The 23,640-nt window shown below is 54.5% G+C and overlaps 1 protein-coding gene across 5 annotated transcripts in view; it reads left to right on the top strand.

Moving 5' to 3' along the window:
* The window catches only part of PREX1 (phosphatidylinositol-3,4,5-trisphosphate dependent Rac exchange factor 1), a 204,313-nt gene extending 199,577 nt beyond the window's left edge, over nucleotides 1-4,736 (top strand). For all 5 annotated transcript variants that reach the window (XM_012467409.3, XM_064382496.1, XM_064382495.1 and 2 more), the window contains 4 exons: nucleotides 16-188; nucleotides 1,849-1,951; nucleotides 2,190-2,257; nucleotides 3,824-4,736. In XM_012467409.3, coding sequence (XP_012322832.3) covers nucleotides 16-188; nucleotides 1,849-1,951; nucleotides 2,190-2,257; nucleotides 3,824-3,866 — 387 coding nt within the window. In that variant the 3' untranslated portion in view covers nucleotides 3,867-4,736. The remainder of the gene's footprint in view (nucleotides 1-15; nucleotides 189-1,848; nucleotides 1,952-2,189; nucleotides 2,258-3,823) is intronic.
* The last annotated feature ends 18,904 nt before the right edge of the window (nucleotides 4,737-23,640 follow it).

The following is a 23,640-nucleotide window of genomic DNA, read 5'->3' as shown; positions in this document are numbered from 1 at the left end:
TGGTGCCCCTCACAGCTGATCCGCCCCATCAATGCCCTGGACGAGCTCTGCCGCCTCATGAAGTCCTTTGTCCACCCAAAGCCTGGTGCCGCAGGGAGCGTGGGCGCTGGCCTCATCCCCATCTCCTCAGAGCTCTGCTACCGTCTGGGGGCCTGCCAGATGGTCATGTGTGGCACGGGCATGCAGAGGTGAGCTGCCGCCCCCTGAGTTGGGGCGTGGGGAGGGGCTGGCCCAGCTTCTGGGCAGTTTGGGGGCCTGTGGCAAGGAGGCAGGAAGGCTGGATTCCAATCCTGTTTCTGCCATTGCCTGTGGAGCCCCGACAAGGCCTTGGCTCTGTCTGCACCTCAGTTTGTCTGTCTGTGAAATGGGATGGCAGCAGCAGGTGGTCCCAGCAGGGCTGTGGAGCCACCTGATTCTCTAACACCGTGGGGAGTGTGCATGGGAGCTGTGCCCTGGGGTTCCGCCGGAAGCCTCGTTCAACATTCACAATGGCAGTTGCTGGTTTGTGGGGCCTCCTGGTCTCACTGGAGGCTCCCCTACCTCCTACCTCTGTCCTTTGTCCCCATTGCTCATCTGGGGAGCAAGAGGTCACCTTCTACAGAGTCCTTCCTGACCTTTCATTACAAACTGTGCCTGCTCCCCACTCAGCGCCCCCCAACCCTCTTCCTCGAAGCCCTCACCCCCCGCAGACAGCACCCTTCGCTGGGGTATTTATTTCCTCCCTGCCTCCGGTAGTGCAGGGCCGGCTCTGGGAGGATAGGACCCCTTTTGTTCTATGCTATTCCTGGGACCTAGAGCAGAGCCTGGCCTGAGGCAGGTGCTCGAGAAACATTTGCTGAATAAATATTTCACGGGGCCAGTGCTCCCGCCTCCTCCTCAGGATGTTCCATGGGGATGAACCCTTCCCTCCTCTACCAGTGCAGCAGTGATAGCGGGGCCTATTTTAGGGGATCTCAGCTAGGAGCAGTTTTACCCTGGGGAACATTTGGCAACGTCTGGGCACATTTTTGATTGTCACAACTTGGGGGAGGGAGGAGCTCCTGGCCTCTAGTGGTAGAGGCTGGGATGCCGCTCCGCTTCCTGTGGTGCCCAGGACGGTCCCTCCAGCTGGGCCAGGGTCCACTGTGCACCCCTCCAGCTGGCCCAGGGTCCACTGTGCACCCTTCCAGCTGGGCCAGGGTTCACTGTGCGCCACCGTCTTCCTCCCTCATAGAGTGTCGGGAAGCTGAGATTAACCCAGCTGCCCAGGGTCACAGAGGCGTTTCATGGAGGGACAGGATTGGAATCCCAGAGGTCTCGCTGCAGAACCCATGTTCTAAAACTGTTGAGAAACCCAGAGAGGTGTGAATCGATGTGTCCATCTCAAACCCTGCTGAGCTAAGTCATGAGGCTTCCAGGGAGTCCCCCATTTACTCACTCAGCAGATACTTACCAAGTCCTCCGAGCAAGGCACTGGGAATGTCACAGGGAACTCAGCGGGGCTTCCTCAGACAGGGAAGCACCAGAGCGCCTGCGAGTGAGGGTGGCGGCTGCCTGGAGGAGTGGCGGGGAGACATAGCAGGAGGCGGCGCGGCCATGATGGTCAGGGCCAGGTCTGGGAGGCCTTGGAAGGACAGGAAGTTGCCCCAGCTCTCATCCACTGTCCTCTGACTCCTGCTGTCCTCCCTGCACCACTTTCCCCACCTCCCCTGCTGTCCTCCCTCCACCACGGTCCCCCCCCTCCCCTGCTGTCCTCCCTCCTCCACTGTCCCCCCTCCCCTGCTGTCCGCCCTCCTCTGCTGTCCACCCTCCCCTGCTGTCCTTCCCCACCATCCCCTCCTCCCTGCTGTCCTCCCACCCCCACTGCAGAAGCACCCTGACCGTGTCCCTGGAGCAGGCGGCCATCCTGGCACGGAGCCACGGGCTGCTGCCCAAGTGCATCATGCAGGCCACGGACATCATGCGGAAGCAGGTGAGGCCGCTTGGCCACAAGGTCCCCCAGCACCCTGGGCTGAGGACATGGCATGCTTGCAGCCAGGGTGGAATAAGGAGCTATCTTGGGACTGTAGCCACTAGCCCCAGGCCTGAGTCTCTTCTGGATCTGGAGGGGAGCAAGGATTTTAGCTTCTGGGCCCCACCCCACCCCCTAGTGTGCTTCCTGACGTGTCCTGAACCTGCGGAGGCCCGGCCTGATAATTCCTTCTTTCCAGGGCCCGAGAGTGGAGATCCTGGCCAAAAACCTGCGAGTCAAGGACCAGATGCCCCAGGGTGCTCCGCGGTGAGTGGCTGCCCTGTCCACCCCTTCCTGTCCCCTCCCAGATGGCCAGGACCCTGGCCGGCGTTTGGCATCGTGTTCCTGGCCTGACCCCCATGCTCAGATGGGGTTTCTCCTCTCATTTATGGGGAACTTCTTTGAGGAGTAACAGACGTGACTCTGTCGCTTCCCAGAGAAGCTCCTGCCCACTGGGAAGATGAGCAAGGCCCCCAGGTGCGCCATGGGGCAGTGACACTATGTGATCCTCCCACCTCGCTGCCACTGTGCCCTCAGCCCCATGCCCTCTCAGCTCTGAGCCCCGCCCCATGCCCCCACCCTGTGTCCCATGTCCTGTGCCACCCGCTCCGTGCCCCCCACCCTGAGTCCCTGACTCTTGAGTGGCTCCCTTTAACCTGGGGTGGAATTAAGAATGCCATGATTTTAGCTGATCCAACCTAAGCTAACCTCTTAGCCAGTTACAGAAATGGAAACTGAACAGCAGCCTGGGCTGGGCCTGCGATACCTGATTCCAGGAATGCCCTCTGTTCCTGCCGTCAGCACGGGGGTCCTGTTCCCTCCTGTCCTCCCACTCCGCCCTCTCTTCACGTGGTTTTAAGCCTTCCTCTTGGTGCCACGTGCAGACCCTTTAGGATCATGACATCATTTCTGTCTAATCCTCTCTCTTCTCCATGGCCCCAGTTTGCTGTCGTCATCTGTCCACGAGTTTTAAGTAACTCTTGTTTTGAAATAATGTGACTCCCAAGAAGTTGTAAAAATAGTCCAGAGCTCCGTGGACCCTTCAGGCAGCTTCCCCCAGGGGCCAAGTCTTAGGTCACCGCAGTGTGCTGGCCACACCTGCTGCCAGTGGTGGCGATCGCTGCCCTTGCTGTGGTGCTGAGGGCTACACACACACCTTGTGTCTCACAAGTGGCACGTGATCCCTTTCAATACCTTCACGGCCTTTGCCCTGTGCCAGGCACTGTCCAGTCGCTTCCCTTCTGTGGACTCATTCATCCAAACGGCCGTCCTGTGAGCCAAGTCTGGCTGCCATCCCCACTTGGCAGGTGGGGATGCTGAGGCTCAGAGAGGTTAAGTGTCCAGCATCACACAGCTAGTAAATGGCAAAGCTGGGATTCTGAACCCAGGCATCAGACCGCATGGGCTGCATTGCGGTCAGCCTGCCCTGGACACCACACGGCCTCGAGTCTGGTCCCTCTGCCTCTAAAACCATCTCTGCACATAGAGGTCCCCAGGACAGATGAAGTGAAACAGCGTAAGGGGCGAGTGCCGTGGCCATCCAGCATCCGCTAGTGTGGAATGTGCGCCCCACCCCCACGCACTGAACACGTGCACGTGTAGACGCGTCTTCATGTGTAAATGCCAGTCTGAGTGGGCAGAGATTGCCTGTGGGGAGGGGCCTGGCAGCCAGCAGAAGGCGCGGGCGGTGTAGATATTTTTCTCTGCATCTTTTATATACCTGTGAGTTTGGGTTTCTGGGCATGAATTACATGTTCAAGTAGAAATGGAAATAATACAAATAGGTCCTGGCCCACCCCGGCCTCTCCTCATCCTCTCTGTCTCCATCCCCAGCCTCTACCGCCTCTGCCAGCCGCCAGTGGATGGGGACCTCTGAACGCCCAAATGCCCCATGCCGGGCCACAGCCTCTGAAGCTGGGATTTGGGAGGACATAGTAGGGCAGTGCCGGCCTTCTCCAGAGATGGCTCAGGGCTTCTGCACCCGCCCACTCCGGGACCTGCCCAGCATCCTCCACTGCCTCCTTCCAGGACGAGCCTGGCCACCTTCTCTGAGATGACAAGCTGGCTAGCTGGCCGTGGGCCGGCCCATTCTCCACGCGCCTGCCAGAAGCCAGAGGGGTGCTGGGGACCCACAGAGCTGATGGGAGCAGCTGATGCCTGGCCTGCTTCTGCTCCTGCGTCCCCAGAACCCAAGGGAACGTCATGGAGGCCACATGGGGCCACCTGGCTCTCTTGGGATGGCTCAGCCTGCACTTTTGAAACCCCTGGTTTCCTTCAAAGTCCACATTCCAGGTGACCACACGTATCTCCTCCTCCTCATCTTAGCTTCCAGGTTCACCGTAACCCTGTACTAACCTGCTTGGTGGACTTGGAAAAGACTTGGCTCTGTCGGGAAAGGAGAGACGGGGCCCCCATCACACCTGTTCCCAGAGGGTCCCAAGAGCCACACCGGCTCTGGACATCACCGCCCCTGGAACTGGAGCCGCCAGCCCGGGGCACGAGATTTGCTCTGACTTTATTTATATGGCGTGAACTCTCTGATTTATTTTGGGACTTTTTTGTTGTTGGTGTCGTCAAGATTTGTTTTTTTCTAAAGTTGTGTGATTATATATTTGACATTTTAAATTTCAAAGAAAGGTATATTGTCTAATGGGACCAACAGGAGGTAGTATTGACAACTTTCCCACTTCTACTAAAAAACAAAGAGCAAAAAAGAAAAACTAAATTATTGAAACATTTAAAAATGTCACCGTTTCCTGTGTGTTCCTATTAGGGTGTAAGGTGTCGTTTTTAGTTATGGACTGTGGGACTGTGATTCCTTCCTCCCCCTTAGTTCTCCAGCTGTTGCTCGGTGTTAGAACTCGCTCTTTGAGTGACTGGCTGCAGGGGCCTGGGAGGTGGCTGGACAGGGATGGAGCCGGAGAGGACTGAGCCCTACCTGAGGCCCCATGTCACACAGGTAGAAAGGCCACTGGGAAACACCAGCTGGTGGCTTCTGTAATTTATTTTCTTGATGTTGGCTTCTCAGAGCAGGGCAACATCATCTCCACCAGCCAGAAAACAGGGAGCCACCCTGCCCACCTGGGAGGAGGAGGGACCCACCTGGGGCCCTCACGGCAGTTTCTGCCCCTAGCTTCCATATGCCTTCAGGGATAGGTCACAGGTGGGGAGGAAAGGAGGGGACGTCTGTCACCTGGCAGGTGGTGAGATCAGGTGGGGGCTCCCTGCTGCCCCCAGGCCAGGAGCTTGAAGCTCTCCCCGCACCCTAGCCCCCTGCCCTACAGGGCCCGCTTCCTTCTCTTGCCGTGGCACACACAATGGCAGGTAGTGGCCATGTCAGAGAGAATGAGGACGTGCTTTCACCCTGCTGCGGGAAACCAGGAGGGCCCAGGGCCAGCGCATTGTGCACTGGTTTACTTTAAAATGTACAGATTCTTCTCGTTAAATCCATGATAGATTTTTTATTATTATTAAAAGTCAGTTTATAATACAAAGAACGAGGCTGTGGTCTGCTTCATCTGCGTGGGTGGCATGGGGTGGGGCAGCTGGGCACCGGGGTGGCATGGGGTGGGGTGGCCAGGCACCGGGGGTTGCATGGGGTGGGGTGGCCGGGCACCGGGGGTGGCATGGGGTGGGGCGGCTGGGCACTGGGGGTGGCATGGGGTGGGGTGGCTGGGCACTGGGGGATGGGCTCACGCTTTGAAAGGTGCACAGAGGACGTTGCTGATCTCTGCATTGGGGGCCTTCAACCAGTGACCCCCTAAGTCAGTGATGTGTTCACTCTGTGCCTCAGTTTCCTCCTTGATAATGGGGCGATACAGATTCTCTTGTAGGGGTGATTGGTGAGGACTACCCGGGATTGCACGGATTGCCTGCCACCCAGGTATACCAGGAAAATAACAGGCTTTATCTGATATTTCAACTTTTTTTTTTCTGGATTCTGAGCTCCCATTTCACCATGAAGGTGGGAAAAAGTGACTATTTTCCCAGGAATTCCGCACCCTCCCCGGGTGGCTTACTTGTGATGAGGGGACAGCGTGGGTCCAAGGGGTGCTGTAGAATCCTCCTCGCTCCAACCTGCAAAGCCTGTCGGATCTGGGCAGGGGTGGAGTTCAGAGCACCCACATGGTCGTGCCAGGCTCCCAGTCAGTCAGAACCTAATGCTGGCCGTGAACAGACCAGTTGGACAGATGTGAAATGGACCAGTGAGAACAGAGAGTTTGTGTGCATACCTGGGGCTGTTGGCTGCATCCCAGGCTGCCGGCAGGTTCTCCACCTCTCTGGGCCCAGGTGATCCTTATGGGGGGGTTTGTTTGCCCAGCCAGAGAAATCTCATTCCCTGGGCTGCTGCCCTGTTCTGCTGTGCCTGCCCTGTGTCCCCTCCCTTCCTCTTCCCCGCCTCGTCCTTTTTTGTTTGTTTGAGACAGGGTCTTTATCACCTAGACTAGAGTGTGGTGGCATGATCATGACTCACTGCAGCTTTGACCTCCTGGGCTCAATTGATCCTCCCACCTCAGTATGCTAAGTAGCTGGGAGTACAGGCACATACCACCATGCCTGGCTGATTTTTAAAATTTTTTAGACAGAGTTTCAGTATGTTGCCTATCTCCTCTTTTTTATCCATCTTTCCACGAAATTGACAGTTTCCTTTGGGTCATGGCCACCCTTGGGACTCCCCTGAACCATGGTGCTGCACCAGCCCTGCCATCTACACCCGAGCCCCTTTCCTTTCAGTCTCTTTTCCTTCCAAATGAGCCTGTCCCAGATTCCATTCTCTGAAGGCCCAGATTGGATCCCTCCCAGAGAGATACCCTTGTGTCTCTCAATACTGTAACAGGCAGAGGGAATCCTGCTGGGATTCCAGGCATAGTGATGGATTGATTATTTAGAATTATCCCAGGCCAGTGTTTGGATCTGGGGAAAATCACTCCAGGGGAAGACCTGTTACCTCAATCTATATCTGAGGTCAACAGGGAGGAGTTGATGTCTTCCTTCAGGCAGACACATTTCTAGGAAGCATCAATTTCAGCCTCTCCTCCACTCTGGGGGCCAGCAGAGGGAACATCAATTCTGCAGCCGTAGGCAGGGGCAGCTTGGGTCGAGAGCCAGGTCTCTGTGTCCTGGAGCAAGTTGCATCAATTCTCAGACTCAGAGCTGCCCCTGCAGAGTTGAGAGTGAGAGCTGGGCCCACTTCCCTCTCCAGGATGTGTTTCTCCAAGTATAAAACTAAGCACGAAGGGCCTCTCAGAGCAAGGGGACATTTTTACAGGAGACAAGAGATCTCAAACTGATGGCTCCCGGCTGAAACTTGGAACTAGATCTGAGTTTTTTTCTTCCTTTCTGATACGGTGTTTTTAAAAATAATTTTGAATTATGTTTATGAACCAGCGAATTTCATCTCTGAATTCTGATTTTTGTTTTGTCTTGATCAGAAGCTCTGAGCTGGGTGTGCTGGTTTGCACTTGCAGTCCGAGCTACTTGGAGGCGGAGGCGGGAGGATCGCTTGAGGCCAGGGGTTCAAGGCTGTCGTGCGTTTTGATCACGCCTGTGAATAGCCACTGCACTCCAGCCTGGGCAACGTAGTGTGGCCCTGTCTCTTAAAAAGAAGATTAAAGAAAAAATCAGAAGCTCCTGTCAAACTGGTCCACATTCCCACCTGGTTACATGGCAGCTGGAGCGGAGGAGTGGCCATCTTCTTGAGGAGGGCACCAGCTCTCCTATCCTGGGAGCCCCAAGCACTTTTATCTGGCCTGCTTGCTCTGACCATCAGATCCTCAGCTCTGGAGTTTCCATGGTGATGTCAGCTCGGGGAGGACAAGGTGATCTGGAGTCACTGTGCCGACCAATGGGGAATCAAGGGGCAGGTGCAGCCCTGCACGGAGTCCCTCAGAGGCTCTCCTCTGCTCCTCCAGGATGAGCATAGGGGCCTGGGTGCCTGAATCCCTCCTAGCCTCAGTTTCTTCATCTGTCAAACGCGGCTGACCCAGAGATGGCTCCTTGGTGTAGATCGTATCAGAGGCCACTCAGGAAGTGGAAAGTATGATGGGGTGTGCTGGCTGCTTTATGATTTTATCTAAATGTAACTGTTGCCATATTTCCCGTCCTTCCCAGCCTGGGGAAGAGCAGAAACCACACCCCTCCCAATCCTCTGTGTCTCTCGTGCCCAGCCGGGGGCCAGGCAGTGGTGAATCAAGGCTAAATATTGATAGAAGAAAGCTGGGTCAGCACAGTGATCAGAGCGGGGGTGCAACCACACCCATCTGTGGCCAGGCCGGCCCCTCTAACCTCTGTGTCTGCCACCTGGGTCTGCTCTTGGAGGGTTGGAATAGGACCTCTGAAGTCAGACACCCTCGCCTGCTTCTGGATCTGTCAACACCTGAAACTTGCTGAGTGGCTATATCTGAGCTTGTCTCCATCTTTCTGGGAGCCTCAGCTTCCTTCTTTGAGAAATGGAGACTTTCTATCCACCTGGCTGCCTTGCTGAGGTACCAGGAGTTCCCTCCAGGGCCCCAAAGTGGAACTTCCTGGGGTAAGTGTAGTGCCTTGTTTGTCCAGCAGGTGGTGCTGGAGACCACTTAGTGTCCAGAGGCTGCGGTTCCCTGGGCTCCAGCACTCAGACCCAAGCCTGGCTCCCGGTGCCGGCATTAGGGACAGAGCCAGCCTGGAGGCGGGGTTGGAACCGTTCGGACGATGGGTCCTGGCCCTATCCGTCTCCTGGACTGGGCTTGCGATGAATATTTTCTTCTCTCTCTTTAAAAAACTTTCTTTTCTTTCTTTCTTTCTTTCTCTTTCCTTCCTTCCTTTCTTTCTCTCTCTCTTTCTCTTTCCTCTCTTTCTTTCTCCTTTCTTTCCTCCCCCTCATTTTCTCTCTCTCATAGCTTTTCTACATTTGTTCTATTTTTCAATTCTTTCCATTTTCCCTTCTCTCTTTTCTCTTTTTCCCATCCTCTTCTAATTGAGGAGAAGGCTGTGACAGGCCCTTAGACATTGTAAAGCGGGGTGCTTACGAACTTTGTGACCGGAAACCCATAGTCATTGGTAACGACCTCCTCCTGGCCCGGAAACCGCAACCCGCATATGGAAGTGGCGGCCACCAGGTGGCGCTTTGGGCCAGGCCGTCCCGATCCAGCCTGGAGGGCCTCGTGCCCAGAGCTCCGGGAGGCTCCCTCTGCAAGCCTGGAGCTCCAGGTTGGCAGACAGGGGAGGCTGAAAGCCAGGCCTGAAGCTGCCTCCCTCCTGGCACTGGGAGCATCCCTGGAGCGTCGGAGGAGGGCAGGGGTGGTCAGGAGAGGGGTGCAGGGCCCAAGTTAGCATCTCCTGATTTGCTGTGACCTTGGGGAGGTTCCTTGCCCTCCCTGCACCTCAGTTTCCCCAATTACGCTGAGGGCATGCAACAGAATTCCTCCAAAGGGGATTCTCACCCTCTGGCCAGTCTGGCCCTCTCCCTGATGTTCTGCAGGGACCAGCAGCAGTGTTCAGAATCACATGCACTGGGCACTCGGGATCTCCCAGGCTCTTTGCTGGGTGTCTTGAAGACATCACCTCATGCAATCCTCTCGCCAATCCCTCAGGGTAGGTTCTAAAGGCGCCTCCTTACAGAGGAGGAAATGGGCTCAGATAGTTGAAGTGACTTACCCAGGGTCACACAGCTGGCAGTTGAGCAGCTCAGAAATACCAGTCCCAGATGCAGTTCCAGGTCTGTGGTAGCCACGTGACACTTGGCAGGTGGCACACAGAGCAGCTCCAGGATCATGGGGACCCTCTGCCCTGAAGCCCCACGGGAGAATCTGGCTTCGGTCCCAGAACCTGGAAGAAATGGGAGCAGGAAAGGAGAGGGGTGGAAGAAGTCCAGAGAAAGCACCACAGGCTCCAGCGGGAAAACAGAAAGGTGCTTTGCTGCCTTCTTGCCACAGGGGCTGCCCCAGGACCTTTGCACGTGCTGTTCCCAGGACCCTCTTCCCCCAGACACCTTCCTGCTTTGCTTCTCCATTTTACTTGGGTCTGCTCAGTGTCCCCACATCACCCATCTATTCCTGTTACCCTCTCTCTCCCTTACTCTATTTTACTTTTCTTTAAACAAACATTTTTAAATTAAAAAAACAACAACAACAACAACCTTTTTCCTTTCCATAAGGTTCCAGGAATGATTTTCCTTTTCTTCATGGCATTTCCCGCTGCCCGGCAGGTGCCTCCTCTGCCTCTTGCCCATCTTCTCTACCCTGTGCTACCATGGGCTCTGCCGGGGCAGGGGTTTGTGTCCTTCTCGTTGACTAGTGACCACTCCCATTGTCAGAATACAGTGAAGAGGGCCCTCTCATGACAGGGCAGCCTCCTGGGTCACTGAGTCCCCAGTCTTCCCTGCAGACATGGAGACTACAGGCGCTGGAAGGGGACTGGTGACCTCAATGCTGAGAGCTGCCCGGTTCCGGGCTGCACCCACTGCGTGTCTGGAACAGCACGCCTGTTGCCAAGGGGTGGGAGAGGCAACCCCCTGAGGCCTGGTGGCGCCAGATGTGTAGGAAAGAAGGTGCCCCCTGTGCAGGGGAGCAACCACAGCAGCAGCTGTGCTGGGAGCACCTGCCGTGTGCCAGGGGCACCTGCCATGTGCTGGGAGCACCTGATGTGTACCCTGAACACCTGCTTGTGCGGTGAGCACCTTCTGTGTACAGGAGCACCCACTGTGTGCCCTGAGCACCTGCTGTGTACAGTGAGCACCTGCTGTGTACGGGAACACTGCTATGTGTGGTGACATCTGCTGTGTGCCATGAGCACCTGCTGTCTGCCGGGCGCCACACTGGGTGTGTGAGTGTGTTGCTTAATCAGCATTTGTTGAGGTTCTCACTCTTTGTAGAATTTAGTGATCAGAACCTCATCACGTCTTGAAATTCCTGATATTTGTGTATATGGTCCATCAATACTTGTTGCCTTCAGTGGGAAGAATCAGTGAACAAGCGAGTGGCGGCAGGCAGGATGGCTCAGCCTCACTGGAGAGGATTCCAGCGATTCATCTTTACCCATCCCCATGGCAACGTACAGAGAAAGACACAGCTGTTTGTGCCATTTTACAGATGAGGAAACAGAGGCCGAGTTAAGTGACTGATAGGGTTTTGCTGTGTCCCTGCCCAAAAGGGAGACCAGGTGGAGGTAATGGAATCATGGGGGCAGTTCCCCCATGCTGTTCTCGCGATAGTGAGGGAGTTCTCACGAGATCTGACGGTTTTGTAAGTGTTGGGTAGTTTCTCCTGAGTTCATTCTCTTTCCTGTCACCATGTGAAGAAGGCGCCTTGCTTCCCCTTCACCTTCTGTCATGATTTTAAGTTTCCTGAGGCCTCCCCAGCCATGCAGAACTGTGAGTCAATTAAATTTCTTTCCTTTATACATTTTTTGTAAACTACCCAGTGTCGGGCAGTTGTTTATAGCGGTGTGAAAATGCAGGAATACAGTGACTTGCTTGAAATCATGCAGCCTTGGGGCTGGTAGCCTTGAGGTTTGAACCCAGCTCATCTGACTGCAGCACCTCAGTAGTTTGAACGCCACCATGGCCTGCTGGGTGAGCCTTGGGCGCTGAGTGGACAGCCACATGGAGGTTCTGGCCTTTTCAATCCTCCCTCAACACCTGCCTCCTTCACTGGCTGCCTGCCTGCCTCCAGGGCGGCCATTCTGTTCCTCCACTCTCTAAGCTCATGCCTTGCTCCTATCTCAGGATTTCTGCACTGGCACCTGCCATTTCCTCCCCCTGGAACCCTCTTCCTGCCTGGCTCCTTCCTGTCGTTTCGTTCAGGTCGTGGTTGGAATGCTGCCTCCTCCTGATAGGGTGAAAATGGCGTCACTGTTGACTCGCTAACACAGCGTGCTCTTTCCTTCTCCGTGGCGCAGATCCCAGTCTGTATCTGGTTTACTTTTATTTGTTAACTCACGTAGGGCTGCTTTACTCCAGTCCGGATGCAGGTTTCATGAGGGCAGGGGCCGGGCCTGCCTGTTCACAGCTGTGTCCCCAGCTCCTAGCACAGCAGCTGGAACACAGGAGGTGCTCAGTCAATCCTTGCTGACTTTAGCAAACTGAATCAGCAAATGCGTGGCTGAGGCAGGAGAATCCTGACCACGAAGCAGCTCCCCCGTGTGAGGTGTTGATGTTGATGGAATCTTCAGGTGTTGGAAAGCCCGAAATCCTGTCTCTCTGCCTTCCCTGGGTGGGACAGACCTGGCCCTGACCCAGCCCCCCTGGAAGCCTTTCTGCTCTGTTTGTTTTCATCACTGGTGACCAAAAGCTGAGCTGCCACCTTCCTTGAGCCTCAGACTCCTTACAGGAAGTCAGGATGGAGCTGAATTGTCCCTGAGAGAATGTTCTTCCATCGGGCTGGGTCTGAGTCACTGGTGGCTGGGTCTGATCGGGAAGGAGGGTGCAGCCACTGGGGGCTGAGGACACCCACCCTATCCAGAACATGGCCCCACCCAGTATCCTGCCAGCAAGAGGTTTGCAGAAACACAAACTCGATTCTAGGTCAGCAGGCCACGCGGGCCCACTGGCAGCACGTAACACGTATTTATGGAGGGCCTACTATGTGCCAGGTCCTGTTCTAGGCGCAGAGTCACATGTGGGAAGTCCTTGTGGAGCTTTAGATCTGCTGGAAGGAGGCAGGCAAGGAAGCCAGTGAACATATGGGTGAGTAATATGTCAGATGGTGTCAGAGCCAACCAGGAGAATCCACAGGTGAGAGGATGGGACAGGTGTACGAGCTATGTTAATCAGTGGTCACAGACGGCCTTTCTGAGACACACCCTTGACTGGACCTAAGGAGGAGAGATCCACGGAGCTGCCTGGTTCCAGGTGGAAGACACGGCAGGTGCAAAGACCCCGAGGTGGGATCTCGCCTGGTGGGTTGGCGGAGGAGTGAGGGGGGCAGGGATATTGGAGGGGGTGGGGACCAGGGCACAGAGGTGATGGATGCACCCTGGATTTTATGTTCAGAAGCCAGTGGCCAAGCAGCTTTCTCATCTGTGAACCACAGCCACCGTTGCTCCTGCCCACCAGGCCTGACATTCGAGTGCCTTTGAAAATAAGCTGGGAACACCCTCCAGAGCAAAGTGCAATCGCAGACGTTTCATTTCTGTCGTATGTTGTGCTTTTATGAAATGTGTAGCATTATGATGACATATAATTATATTTCCGTCTGTTCTCCGCAGCAGCCTCTCTGATGAACTCCAAAGTGGGGGCTTCAGGGTGCTTTGTAGAGAAAGTAAGTGACCGATGGGGAAATTTCAGGCACTCGGACTGGTGTGTGTGTAGGAGGGGAAGAAAAATGCTGCTGGAATCCTGGGGTTACAACTCTATGATACCAATAGGCTGGGAAGGAGGTGGGTCTCGGTCCTAGAGGAAATGAGAGTAACAAGTGATGCCGTGCTAGGCATTTGATGTGCGTGGTCCACACTGTCCAACAGTTCTCTGGGGCGTCATCCTCACTGCAGGGATTGGCAAAGCCAGGTGCGTCACTCATGTACCTTGGATCTCATGTTGCTGAGGCTGTGGCCACATGGGACAGGGGTCCTGTCACCACTTCCTGGGCCTCCTCCTGCTGCCTGATGCCCCATGCCCAACTCAGGACATGGTGAGGGAGACGGGGCTGGCCTCATGGGTGTGTGCACAGGCAGCTGTACTCACAAGGGCCTCAGGCTTGGCTTAAGGTTCTGCTGTTGCCATCTTGAAATTCCTAATAATTTTTGACAAGGGTCTCCACAGATTATGAAGGTTCTTGGGTGGTGATGGAAGCCAATCGTGTGATCCCACCCATCTCCCTGTGATTGGTGGATGCTGACCCACTTCTGACCAATGCAAGGGATGTGCTTGAGGGATTCTGGGAAAATCTTTTCTCTGTAAAGAGAGGGGCTCATGAGAAGCATGTTTCCTCCTTGGGCCTCATCCCTTCCTGCCCTGGGCATTGTCACCTGACCCCTCCTCCCCACCTCCACTGCCACCACCCCAATCCAAACACAGAATCATGTGCTTGTTTGCCTGGAATATTCTGGTCTTCTCCTCCCTGGTCTCCCAGTCCCACCCTCACTCTGGCATGCAGCCCGAGGGTCCTGCTTGAATCCAAATCAGGACCCCACTGACCCCGCCCCTCCCCCTCCCCTGCTCTCTCCCCTCCACTCACTGTCCCAGCCACTCTGGCCTCCTTGAGGGTCCTTGACCTCCCCTGGCGGCTCTGTCTCAGGCCTCTGCACAAGCTGCCCCCTGTGCAGGGAGTGCTCTTCCCCAGGGATCCCCACGGATCCCTCTGTCCCCCAAGTCTCTGTTCACAAGTCTCCATCTCCGCGAGGCCTTCCCTGACAACCTGTGTCTAAAATGCAACCCTCCCCGTGCCCTGGGCCCCCACCTTTTCCCAGTTCAGTTTCTCTAGTGCACTACAGAGCTGGTTTGTTGTTCCCTTGCCAACCAGAACGGCAGCTCCATGGGGGCTTCGTCTTCCTCATGGCCCCCCACCTGGGGCCTGGGGCGGTGCTGGGCATGTGGCTGTCCCCAAATAAATAGTGACTAAGTGAATGAATGGACATGGGGGCCATGACAACGTGTGACCATGAGAGATGCCTTGGGGGCCACATGGGGCCGGAGGAGCCCAGGCAGTGGCTTGGTGACTCTGTGGAGTCCCTGCCTGGCCCTGGCCCTCCTGCCTCCAGAGTTCCCCTAAAAGGTGAGGAGGTGCCTCTGTTGCCGGCACCTTCGCCGGCCTCACCTCCCATTATTGCAGCCAAAGTTTGCTCATGAGGACAGTGGCTAGATTTGAGCTCAGGCCGTGTGGCACCAGACCCTGAGCCCAGGACTCTGTCTGGGGTGTGGCCCAGGGGCAGGTCCTTGGATGTGTGAGGGTGGCATGGCTCAGCTCCTCTGCCCAGGTCACTGCAGCATCCTTGGGCTGTTCTGTTTTCCCGCCCAGAAGTCCTGAGGGTCTCAGCAGAGGGGCCCAGGCCCCAAGTCCATCACTCCCGGGGGGGTGGTTCCTAGCCAGCCTCTGCCCAGCATGTGGGGCGGGCACTGCCATGTCCTCCTGCTTCCTGCACTGTTTCCCTTCCGGCACTCTGCAGGGGCAGGTTCGCCATGCAGGGCTGCTGGAGCACCCCCACCCTGCGGCAGGCCCCGCTGTCCTGGCTTCCACCTCCAGATCCTTCCTGCCGTGTCCCCTCCAATCAAAGCCGACCCACCCCGTGTCCCCCTCCCAGTGGCTCTGCTGCGTCGTCATCGCCATGGGGCGGATGGGTAACAGGAGACGCCCCCAGGTCCTGATTTGTGTTTCACCAGAGCCCTCCTAGAGCTGCAGGCGATGATGGGAGCTTTCCAGACACTGGCGGGGCCTGGATGAGCTGCTCCAGGGACAGGAGGGTTGTAGATGAAGAGCTGGAGGAGGGCCAGCCCTGCGGGGTGCACAGACTTGCGGCTCTCTTTGCTGGCTTTCGGCCCAAACAGCTCTTTGGAAGAGAGCACAGGAATGATCCCGGTGGGTGGGACCTGCTTCCATTGTGTGTGGCTGACCCTGGAGGATGTTGGACCAGGGGCTGCTGGGGAGCAGCGAGTCAGGGCAGGGGAGGGGCCTGGGTGTGGGAGTCAGGGCTGCCCTCTGTCCCTCACACCCATGCTGTCCGGAAGCAGGCAGGGGGGCCTGGGGTGCTGAGGCTGGGGGGACATGGGGGCTGTCACATCTGTGTCCTAGTCAAGCCAGATCCTTGTCCTGTTTTCAGAGTCTTGGCCATAAGAAGAGACTGGGAACGCCCTGCCACCCTCACCCTCACTCCCTTTCTGCTCCTGTGGGTCTGTCTGGATGGCAGAGGCTCAGAAGGTCTGACCGTACCCGATGGTGGAGCTCAGAATGTCTGAGCCAGAAATGGCATCAGTGAAAGTCTGGAACCAGGTGCCATGACTGATGCCTGGGTTCCCAGCACTTTGGGAGGCTGAGGCAGGAGGATTGCTTGAGCTCAGGAGTTTGAGACCAGCCTGGGTAACACAGTGAGATACTGTCTCTATAACAAATACAGAAAAAAATTAGTCTGGCATGGTGGTCCCAGGTGGAGGTGGGAGGATCACCTGAGCCTGGCGAGGTTGAGGCTGCGGTGAGCCGCGATCACGCCACTGCACCACTCCAGCCTGGGTGAGAGAGGGAGACCCTGACTGGAAAAAGAAAAGGACAACCTAGCCTTCGTCCTCCTGATTAACAGGGGAGGAGGCAGATCCCAGTGCCCCACAGAGACTGCAGAGACACTGATGCCTGGTGCTGATTGAATCCCTCCTGTGTGTCGCGGGCTGTGCACATCACCTCACTGAATCCTCACAACAGCCCTGCCTGGGGGGCATCGTTTGCACCACCCACCTGCTGTGGAGCTGAAGGAGTTGAAGGTGGGAAGGTGCTCCCTGAGGGGCACGCAGTCAAGGAGCCCCCGAGCTGGGATTCGTCCTGTCCCAGGTCCCCAATCCCCACCCACAGTCCCACTGGCTGCTGGCAGACATAGGTCACCAAGGAAGGACCCAGGGTGCTTCGCCCTTGGGGCTCCCGGTGTATCACAAAGTGAAGGAATGCCCAGATAGGGCTGTGGGAACCACAGGCTAGCCAAAATATTTAAGTGAACAAATGAACACTTTATCGTGGTGCTGTTCAGAAAATAAGAACTACATTGACTTTTTTAAAAGTACATTCATCCCAGGTGCACCCAGATGTGAGGGCAGGATGGAGGGGCTGTGAAGATGTGGAATTATGCCTTGTGGTTCAGTGCCTGAGCATTGTGGCCGGACTCTCTGGCTTCGGATTCTTGGGTTTAGATTCCTGGGCAAGTCACTTGACTTTTCTGTGTCTCGGTTTCCCCGTCTGCAGCATGGGCTCCTAACAGCGTGTTTCTGGTGTGGGGGTTTCGGAGGAGCAGGCAAACCTCTGATCAGAGCCAGGCTGTGGGTGACTGCCCTGGGCAGGGTGGGGGTGAGGGTTATTGGGTCCTCACACCTTCATTTCTCTGAGACTCTAGATGCAGCCTCATTTGAAGGCGACTCCCAAATTCAGGAATCTAGGCCTTCTGGGAAAGCGAGGTCTAGGGCCCATGGTAGGGCCAGGCCCTGGGATCAGTTGCATCCATTCAGTTTACAGAGAGTTGTGTTCACCTGCGTCTCCACCTCCATGCTCTGGGGAGACCGGGCGTGGAGGCCGCTCCCAGAGGAACCAGGGATTTCATATCAGGAGCTAATTAGGCAGAATCAGTGGGGTTTACTCGAAAGAGGGGACCATTGCAGACAAAGCCAGATGAGAGGATGAAGCCTGTGGCTGAGTGCAGGGTGGGGAAGGTTCTGCCAATTCCACAGAACTTCTGCCATAGGCGTCCCCTCCCCTCCAGCCGCCAGAACAGCAGGATTAAAGTCTGCCAGGTTCTGACCCTGGCATTCCCTGGATGGGTGCTCTCAGGGTGGGATGTGGCAGAGGGCAGAGAACCTATAGCCCCTGGGGAACACCTGGCCCAGCCCTCAGCGTCACCCCCGATGCCCCACAGTGGCTTCAGCCTGAACCTGGAATGAGGAGCTAGATGGGCCTCAGCTCAGACTCTAGCTCTGCCACTTGCCGGCTGAGTGTTCATGGACATAACTACTCTGACCCTCAGTTTTCTCATCTGTCAAAGGGGAGTAAACAAAAGCACCTCCCTCCCAGGGTTATCGTGGGGCTTGAAGCAATCAGCGGGTTCAGGTGCTTAGCAAACATCGCCGCCTTGTAAATGTACAGCAGGTTCAGGTGCTTAGCAAACATCGCCGCCTTGTAAATGCACAGCGGGTTCAGGTGCTTAGCAAACGCCGCCGCCTTGTAAATGCACAGCGGGTTCAGGTGCTTAGCAAACGCCGCCGCCTTGTAAATACACAGCGGGTTCAGGTACTTAGCAAACGCCGCCGCCTTGTAAATGCACAGCGGGTTCAGGTGCTTAGCAAACGCCGCCGCCTTGTAAATGCACCGTGAGTGCTGTTATTATTTCCACCCCTCTTAACTGGAGAATAAACACACACAGTTATCATCTAGATTATGCATAGTACGACTGGGTATGGTGGCTCACGCCTGTACATCCCAACACTTTGGGAGGCTGAGGCAGGTGGATCACTTGAGGTGAGGCGTTCGAGACTAGCCTGGCCAACATGGTGAAACCTCATCTCTACTAAAAATACAAAAATTAGTTGGGGGTGGTGGCACACACCTGTAATCCCAGCTACTCGGGTGGCTGAGGCATGAGAATTGCTTGAACCTGGGAGGCGGAGGTTGCAGTGAGCCGATAGCGTGCTACTGCTCTCCAGCCTGGGTGACAGAGCGAGACTCTGGCTTAAAAAAAAAAAAAAAGATGATGCACAGTAATGAAGGAGCAGGGTCTGGAGTGTGTGGTGTGCTCAGGCAGTGGCAGCTGTCCTTCCTCAGGGGGTTCAGTCAGTTTGAATGCCCTGGTGAGCCAGGCAGGGTGGTCTGCACTGTGCTGTGGTCATGGCCAGCACCTCCAGCCCCGGGGCTCCTCACCAGAAAGGTTTCTTTCTCACTCAAGCTGCAGGGCCCTAGAGGGTCAGCTGAGACCTCCGCTCAGTGTCTCCTCACCTAGGGCCCAGGGTGAAGGAGCAGCCCCCTCCCCTGTCACTGCTGCGTTGGCAGAAAGAGAAAGAGCTGGGCGTGGAGGGGCAGTGTCAGTTATGTGCCCCAGCCTGAGGGTGACTCGGTCACTGTGCTCATTGGCCAGACCTGGTCACCTGCCCCAACAAGGCTGTGGCGGGTCTAGGAAGCGCCACCTGGCTGTGAGGAAGGTGACAGCTGGGAATATTTGGTGGACAGCAGCAGTGACCTCCAGAGCTTCCTATGAGCTGGAACGTGGTGATGGTCTTCGGGAGCATCACCAGCAGGTGGACGGCACGCCAGCCCCACTGCTCGTGCAGAGCCAGGGAGCTGCATGGGCTCGACTTTGTTCTCCTAACTCGTGATCTGGTTAAACAACAAATACCCCAGCGGAGAACAACGAGCCTGGAGCAAACTCCCCCTTAGATCTGCTCTCCCTGTAAGCCCTTCAGTATCACAAACGGGCTCTTGTGAGAAAGGTAGAAGCGGGTTTAATTTGTCCTGCAGGAATCGTGCTTCTGTTTGCATTTCAACTCCCAGAGATGTTTTCGCTGCAGGAAGGGCTCTGTCTTAACTACAGCAATGAAGAAATAATAGATTCATTCACAGACATTATGTGTGTGTGCATGTGTGTATTGTGTGTGTGTGTGACTTTCACAAGCCTTCAAGACTCCCACAAACCGGGCACAGAATCCCAGATCCAGGATCTGCTCCGAGAGCAGAGTAGTTCCCAGAGCCTGGGTGGAGGCATGTTCCTTCATCCTGTTGCTTCTGAGTGCCCTCTGGAGTGTCCATCCTGCAAACAGGAAGTGGTATCGGGGCACAGAATGTTCCAGTGCACACAGTCTGGTCTGGCTCTGGGCCACAGGGTCCCCTGCCTGATCTGACAGTGCCCTCCTGAGTTTCCAATCCCCCACAGAATAAGGATTCAGGGCTTCTCTCTGGGCTCTTTCGATCCTGCTGCCTGGTCTATATGCCATCACCTTTCCTTCGTGCCAGGCTCCCAGGGCACAAGGGGCCAGACTCACAGGCCCATGCTGCAGTGGGAGCAGGGCTTGTCCCATTGTGGGCCTTCCCAGCCCTGACGCTCACACCCATGGGACAGTCCTGCACAGTGCAGCTCGTACCTTGTACCCCGGACCCCAGCCCGTGGACAGCACACCCTCCAAGCTCCATCCACGGCGCACACCTCGTCCATTACCCCCTATTCCGAGCTGCTGTCCTCTCTCATTCTGGGGACTGATACAGCCTCCTATGGGGCCTCCCCCATCCGTGCCTGCCTCCATGATCCATTCTCTCCTAGCCACCAGAGTGAGCATTACAAAATACAACAGAGATGATGCCACTCTCTCATCTACAATCTTCAATGACCTCCCATTGCTCTTGAAATAAAATCCAAGATCCTGTGTGATCTGGTCCCTGCCTTCGCTGCACACTTCCCTCCCCTACTCACTTTGCACCAAGCACATTCCGCCTCAGGGTCTTTGCACTTGCTGGGCCTAAAATGCTCTCCCTCCAGATCTTGTCATGGCTGGCTTCTTCCTTCTCTGGGTCTTAGCTCACACGTCTCCTCCACCAGGGGGCCCTCACTGACCACCCTGTCTAAGGGAATCGGAATCCCCTGTCACCTGTGGAGTCACAGTTGATTCCTTCAGGCTGTACCAGTTCTTCCTTGGGGTTTATTGAGTCTGCGATCACCTTGCTCATGGTTTTGACTGTGTCTTCCCCCCTGGAGGCCAGCTCCATGAGGGCAGGAACCATGGAGAGTAGGAGGCTGTGGCTCCAGAACATAGCCTGGAGTCCAGCACATAGGATGTGCCTGCTAAATATTCATTGAGTGAATGAATGAATGAATGAAAGCTCACCCTGGCACCATGAATGGACTCTCAAAGCCTGCCATGTCTGAGAAGTAATGAAGAATTTATTTGTGCTAATGAATATGTATTCTCTCAAGATGAGATATGCATATTTTAAAAGGAAATGCCTAGAGTCACAGTTCTTCAATTCAGGGACACCACCTCAAGAATGAGAATGTGAAATGGTGATGAGGGTGGGGTGGACATTTAGGGCATGGAGCCCCCAAAAGGCATCAGATCACAGAGGAGCAAAGCGTTCCTGGGTGCAGTGGCGGAGAGGAGGAGCACTGCCCTGGGGGTCAGCCCAGGGCCTGTCGCTGGGCAAATCACTTCTCCTCCTCCTTGGCCTCAGTGCTCCTGTCTGTACATGGGGATCATAATCCACACCTCACCGGGAGTGAGGGAGGTTCCAATGATAAGACGGTTAGTCTGGCGCTTTGTAAATTTCAAAGGTTTTGCTCATCAAGTAGAAGGGATTATGGTAATGAGCAAAAACGGCTCTACCCATCACAGGTGGGATGCTTTTGTCTTCAAGTAGCAGAGAATTCCACAATAAGTATCCTATTGTCCTTACATCTTAGGGACGGTATCTTATGTCTCCATGAGTCAGGAAATCCAGTGGAATTCCAGGTATTTCTGGTTTGGCTGGTGCAGAGAAGGACCCAGATTCTTTCGAACTTCCCGCTGTGCTCTCCATGTGACTTGACCCTCAAGCTTGCACTCCGAAGCTCCATGTCCCGCCCTCATGCAAGAAGTGAAAGCCAAAGAAAGAACGCGTCTCCTCCTGCTGTTTCTTTATAAGAGCCTGAAACCCTTTCCCAGAAGCCCCCAGCAGATTTGATCGCCTGTTACTTTGGCCAAAATTGCATCCTAAGTGCGTTGTCAGGCCTGGTGCTGGCAGAGGAAGTGGAATTATTATGGCTTGGCCAGTGGGTTTTCGCCAAGAGGCACAGGCCCTGGAGATGTTTGGAAATGGGTGGGTGGAGGGGGTGGCTTGGCTCAATGACTGGTGACATTGCTGGCATTCAGCTGGGTGGGGCTGGGAATGCTAGATGCCTCCAAAGTGCAGGTCAGTCCACATAAGACAGACTGTCCTGTTTCCCACACAAATTTCAGTCCCCTCTGGTCGCTCTTGTGTGAAGAGCCATTTAATCATCTTAGCCTAGAACCTACATCAACTTAATATCAAAACAAGATATTTTTGTAAGATTTTAGTGTATACTGAATACAATATTTATATTCAAGTGTCTTCTTTATTTTTCTGTCCTTCTGTTGTAGTATGACTCCTGATCTTCTATCCAAACTTCTTCTGCAGATGCTGGCTAGGATCTAAGTGATGGTTATGTCTCTGTGTGTGCCTGTGTCTGTGTCTGTTCATTTGCATATTGAAATATGATTTAATTTATTACAAATTATTTTATTAAAATTATCGTCCTTTTATTTCTTTTTATAGTCCACTTAGGGCATTGTAATGAGTTTTTAAGTAGGTGTATGATGTTATAGGTTAATTATTTATGACTTTCATTTCAGGGCAGTAAAGAGATCATTAAGCACAGTTCCTCTTTGGAAGAGGTCATGGGTCTGACAAGATTGAGAACTCCTGGCTTGAATCCAACAAGAGTCATGTCCAGGGGCTGGGGGAGAGCCTGTGTCCTGAAACTCATGGCTTCCAAGCGATTGGACCACATGGAGATTGAGTCAGGATGGAAGGCGAGGAGTGAATCTCAGGTTGGCACAAATTATGTTGACCGTATTACCCATGCTCAGCCCTCAACCCGTTATCTATGCTGCCACTGAGTCACAGAGGATGCCTGGGAAGGAGCTGCCTCCATGGAGAGGATGAGGGCACCAAGAGGGTCACTGAGGCAAGGCTGGGTTTTCATTCAGCCCTGAGATCTGACAGCGGTAACCCACCTCACTCATGGCAGGCTATCTGTTGGTCACTAGAATGGCATCAGTTTATGAGTGAAAGAGGAATTTCTGGTCGGAAGTAAGTAGGATCAGTTTATCTCTTAGAGTGCAACCCAAAGAAGGAAGGTGAGGTGTGACACGTGCCCAGGTGAAATGGGTAGTTCTGGAAAGGCCCTCTGGAGGCAATCCTCACATTCATTCATTCAGCCAACATTTACTGAGCACTTGTTAGGTACAAGGGATCACGTTGCCAGACGTGGAGACTTGGGGGCATCAGACCCAGCCTGGCCTGTAGGGGCTTCCCACTGAGCCCGAGAAGGAGCTCCTTAGGAGACAGACGGGAGTTCTGTTTAAATGAGGTTTAATTGGGGGTAAAGACTGAATTTTGGAAGTTAGCTTATTATAAATTAAAAAATAGAATTTCAGATGCTTGGTCCATATCCTTAAAATGTTGTTTACTCATTCATCCAAAAAGTATCTATGATAAACCTACTAAGTACCTGCCCTCATAGCGGGCATTGAAAACCACATTTTTTTTTTAACGGAAAAGGAACCAAGTAGAAGCAGCGTCCCTCTCATGTCTCCTTACAAGGTCATTAGAAGGCTTCCTTGAAAGGAGCTACCTAGACTCCGTCTTTGCTGCTACTAATCTAGGGCCAGATGTCAGCCTATTCCAGGAGGACGAGCGCAAAGTCCTCCCAAGAGGAAATAGCATATACCCCAAAACATTGGAAAGATTTTGCCAATTTACATTGGCAGAAACCTGCAGAATATGTGTATGAATAGATGACAAGAGTGTTAGACTAAAGAGGTCAGCATGTAACACTGCCTCGTGGTAAAGGCATTGATATGGGTGCCCTTACTAGGAATTCTGAATTTCATGGTAAGTTCGTGAGGCTGGAAGTGGCTCTGTTTACTTGGTGGGTAACTACACTTGGTCTCAGTGGCAGTCCTTGTTGAATAAGAGAGGGATAAGAGAATGTTCATTGCACAGCGTAAGGGAAAATATCTAAAGGCTTAGGGAGCTGGGGATGTTGGAGTGGCTTTACCATGAATGACACGCACCATCCCTCCCCCAGCCCATTACACGCCCTCAAAGGAGCGGACAGATGCTCTGTTCACTTAGGCATTGAGAAATTTGCTAAGGAGGGAGCACCTGCCTCCTTACAAATCTCCACGGTGGCTGCTCTGAATGGGCCAGGCAGGGTGGTGGAGACGCCGGGGAAGACGCCAGATGGAAGATCTCAGTGAGGACGAGGACATGTGACAGCATTTATCC

Source organism: Aotus nancymaae, unplaced genomic scaffold (genome assembly GCF_030222135.1).
Source record: "Aotus nancymaae isolate 86718 unplaced genomic scaffold, 86718_ANA_hifiasm-v0.15.2.pri h1tg000029l, whole genome shotgun sequence".
Classification (NCBI taxonomy): domain Eukaryota; kingdom Metazoa; phylum Chordata; class Mammalia; order Primates; family Aotidae; genus Aotus; species Aotus nancymaae.
This window is presented reverse-complemented; position numbering and strand designations above follow the sequence as displayed.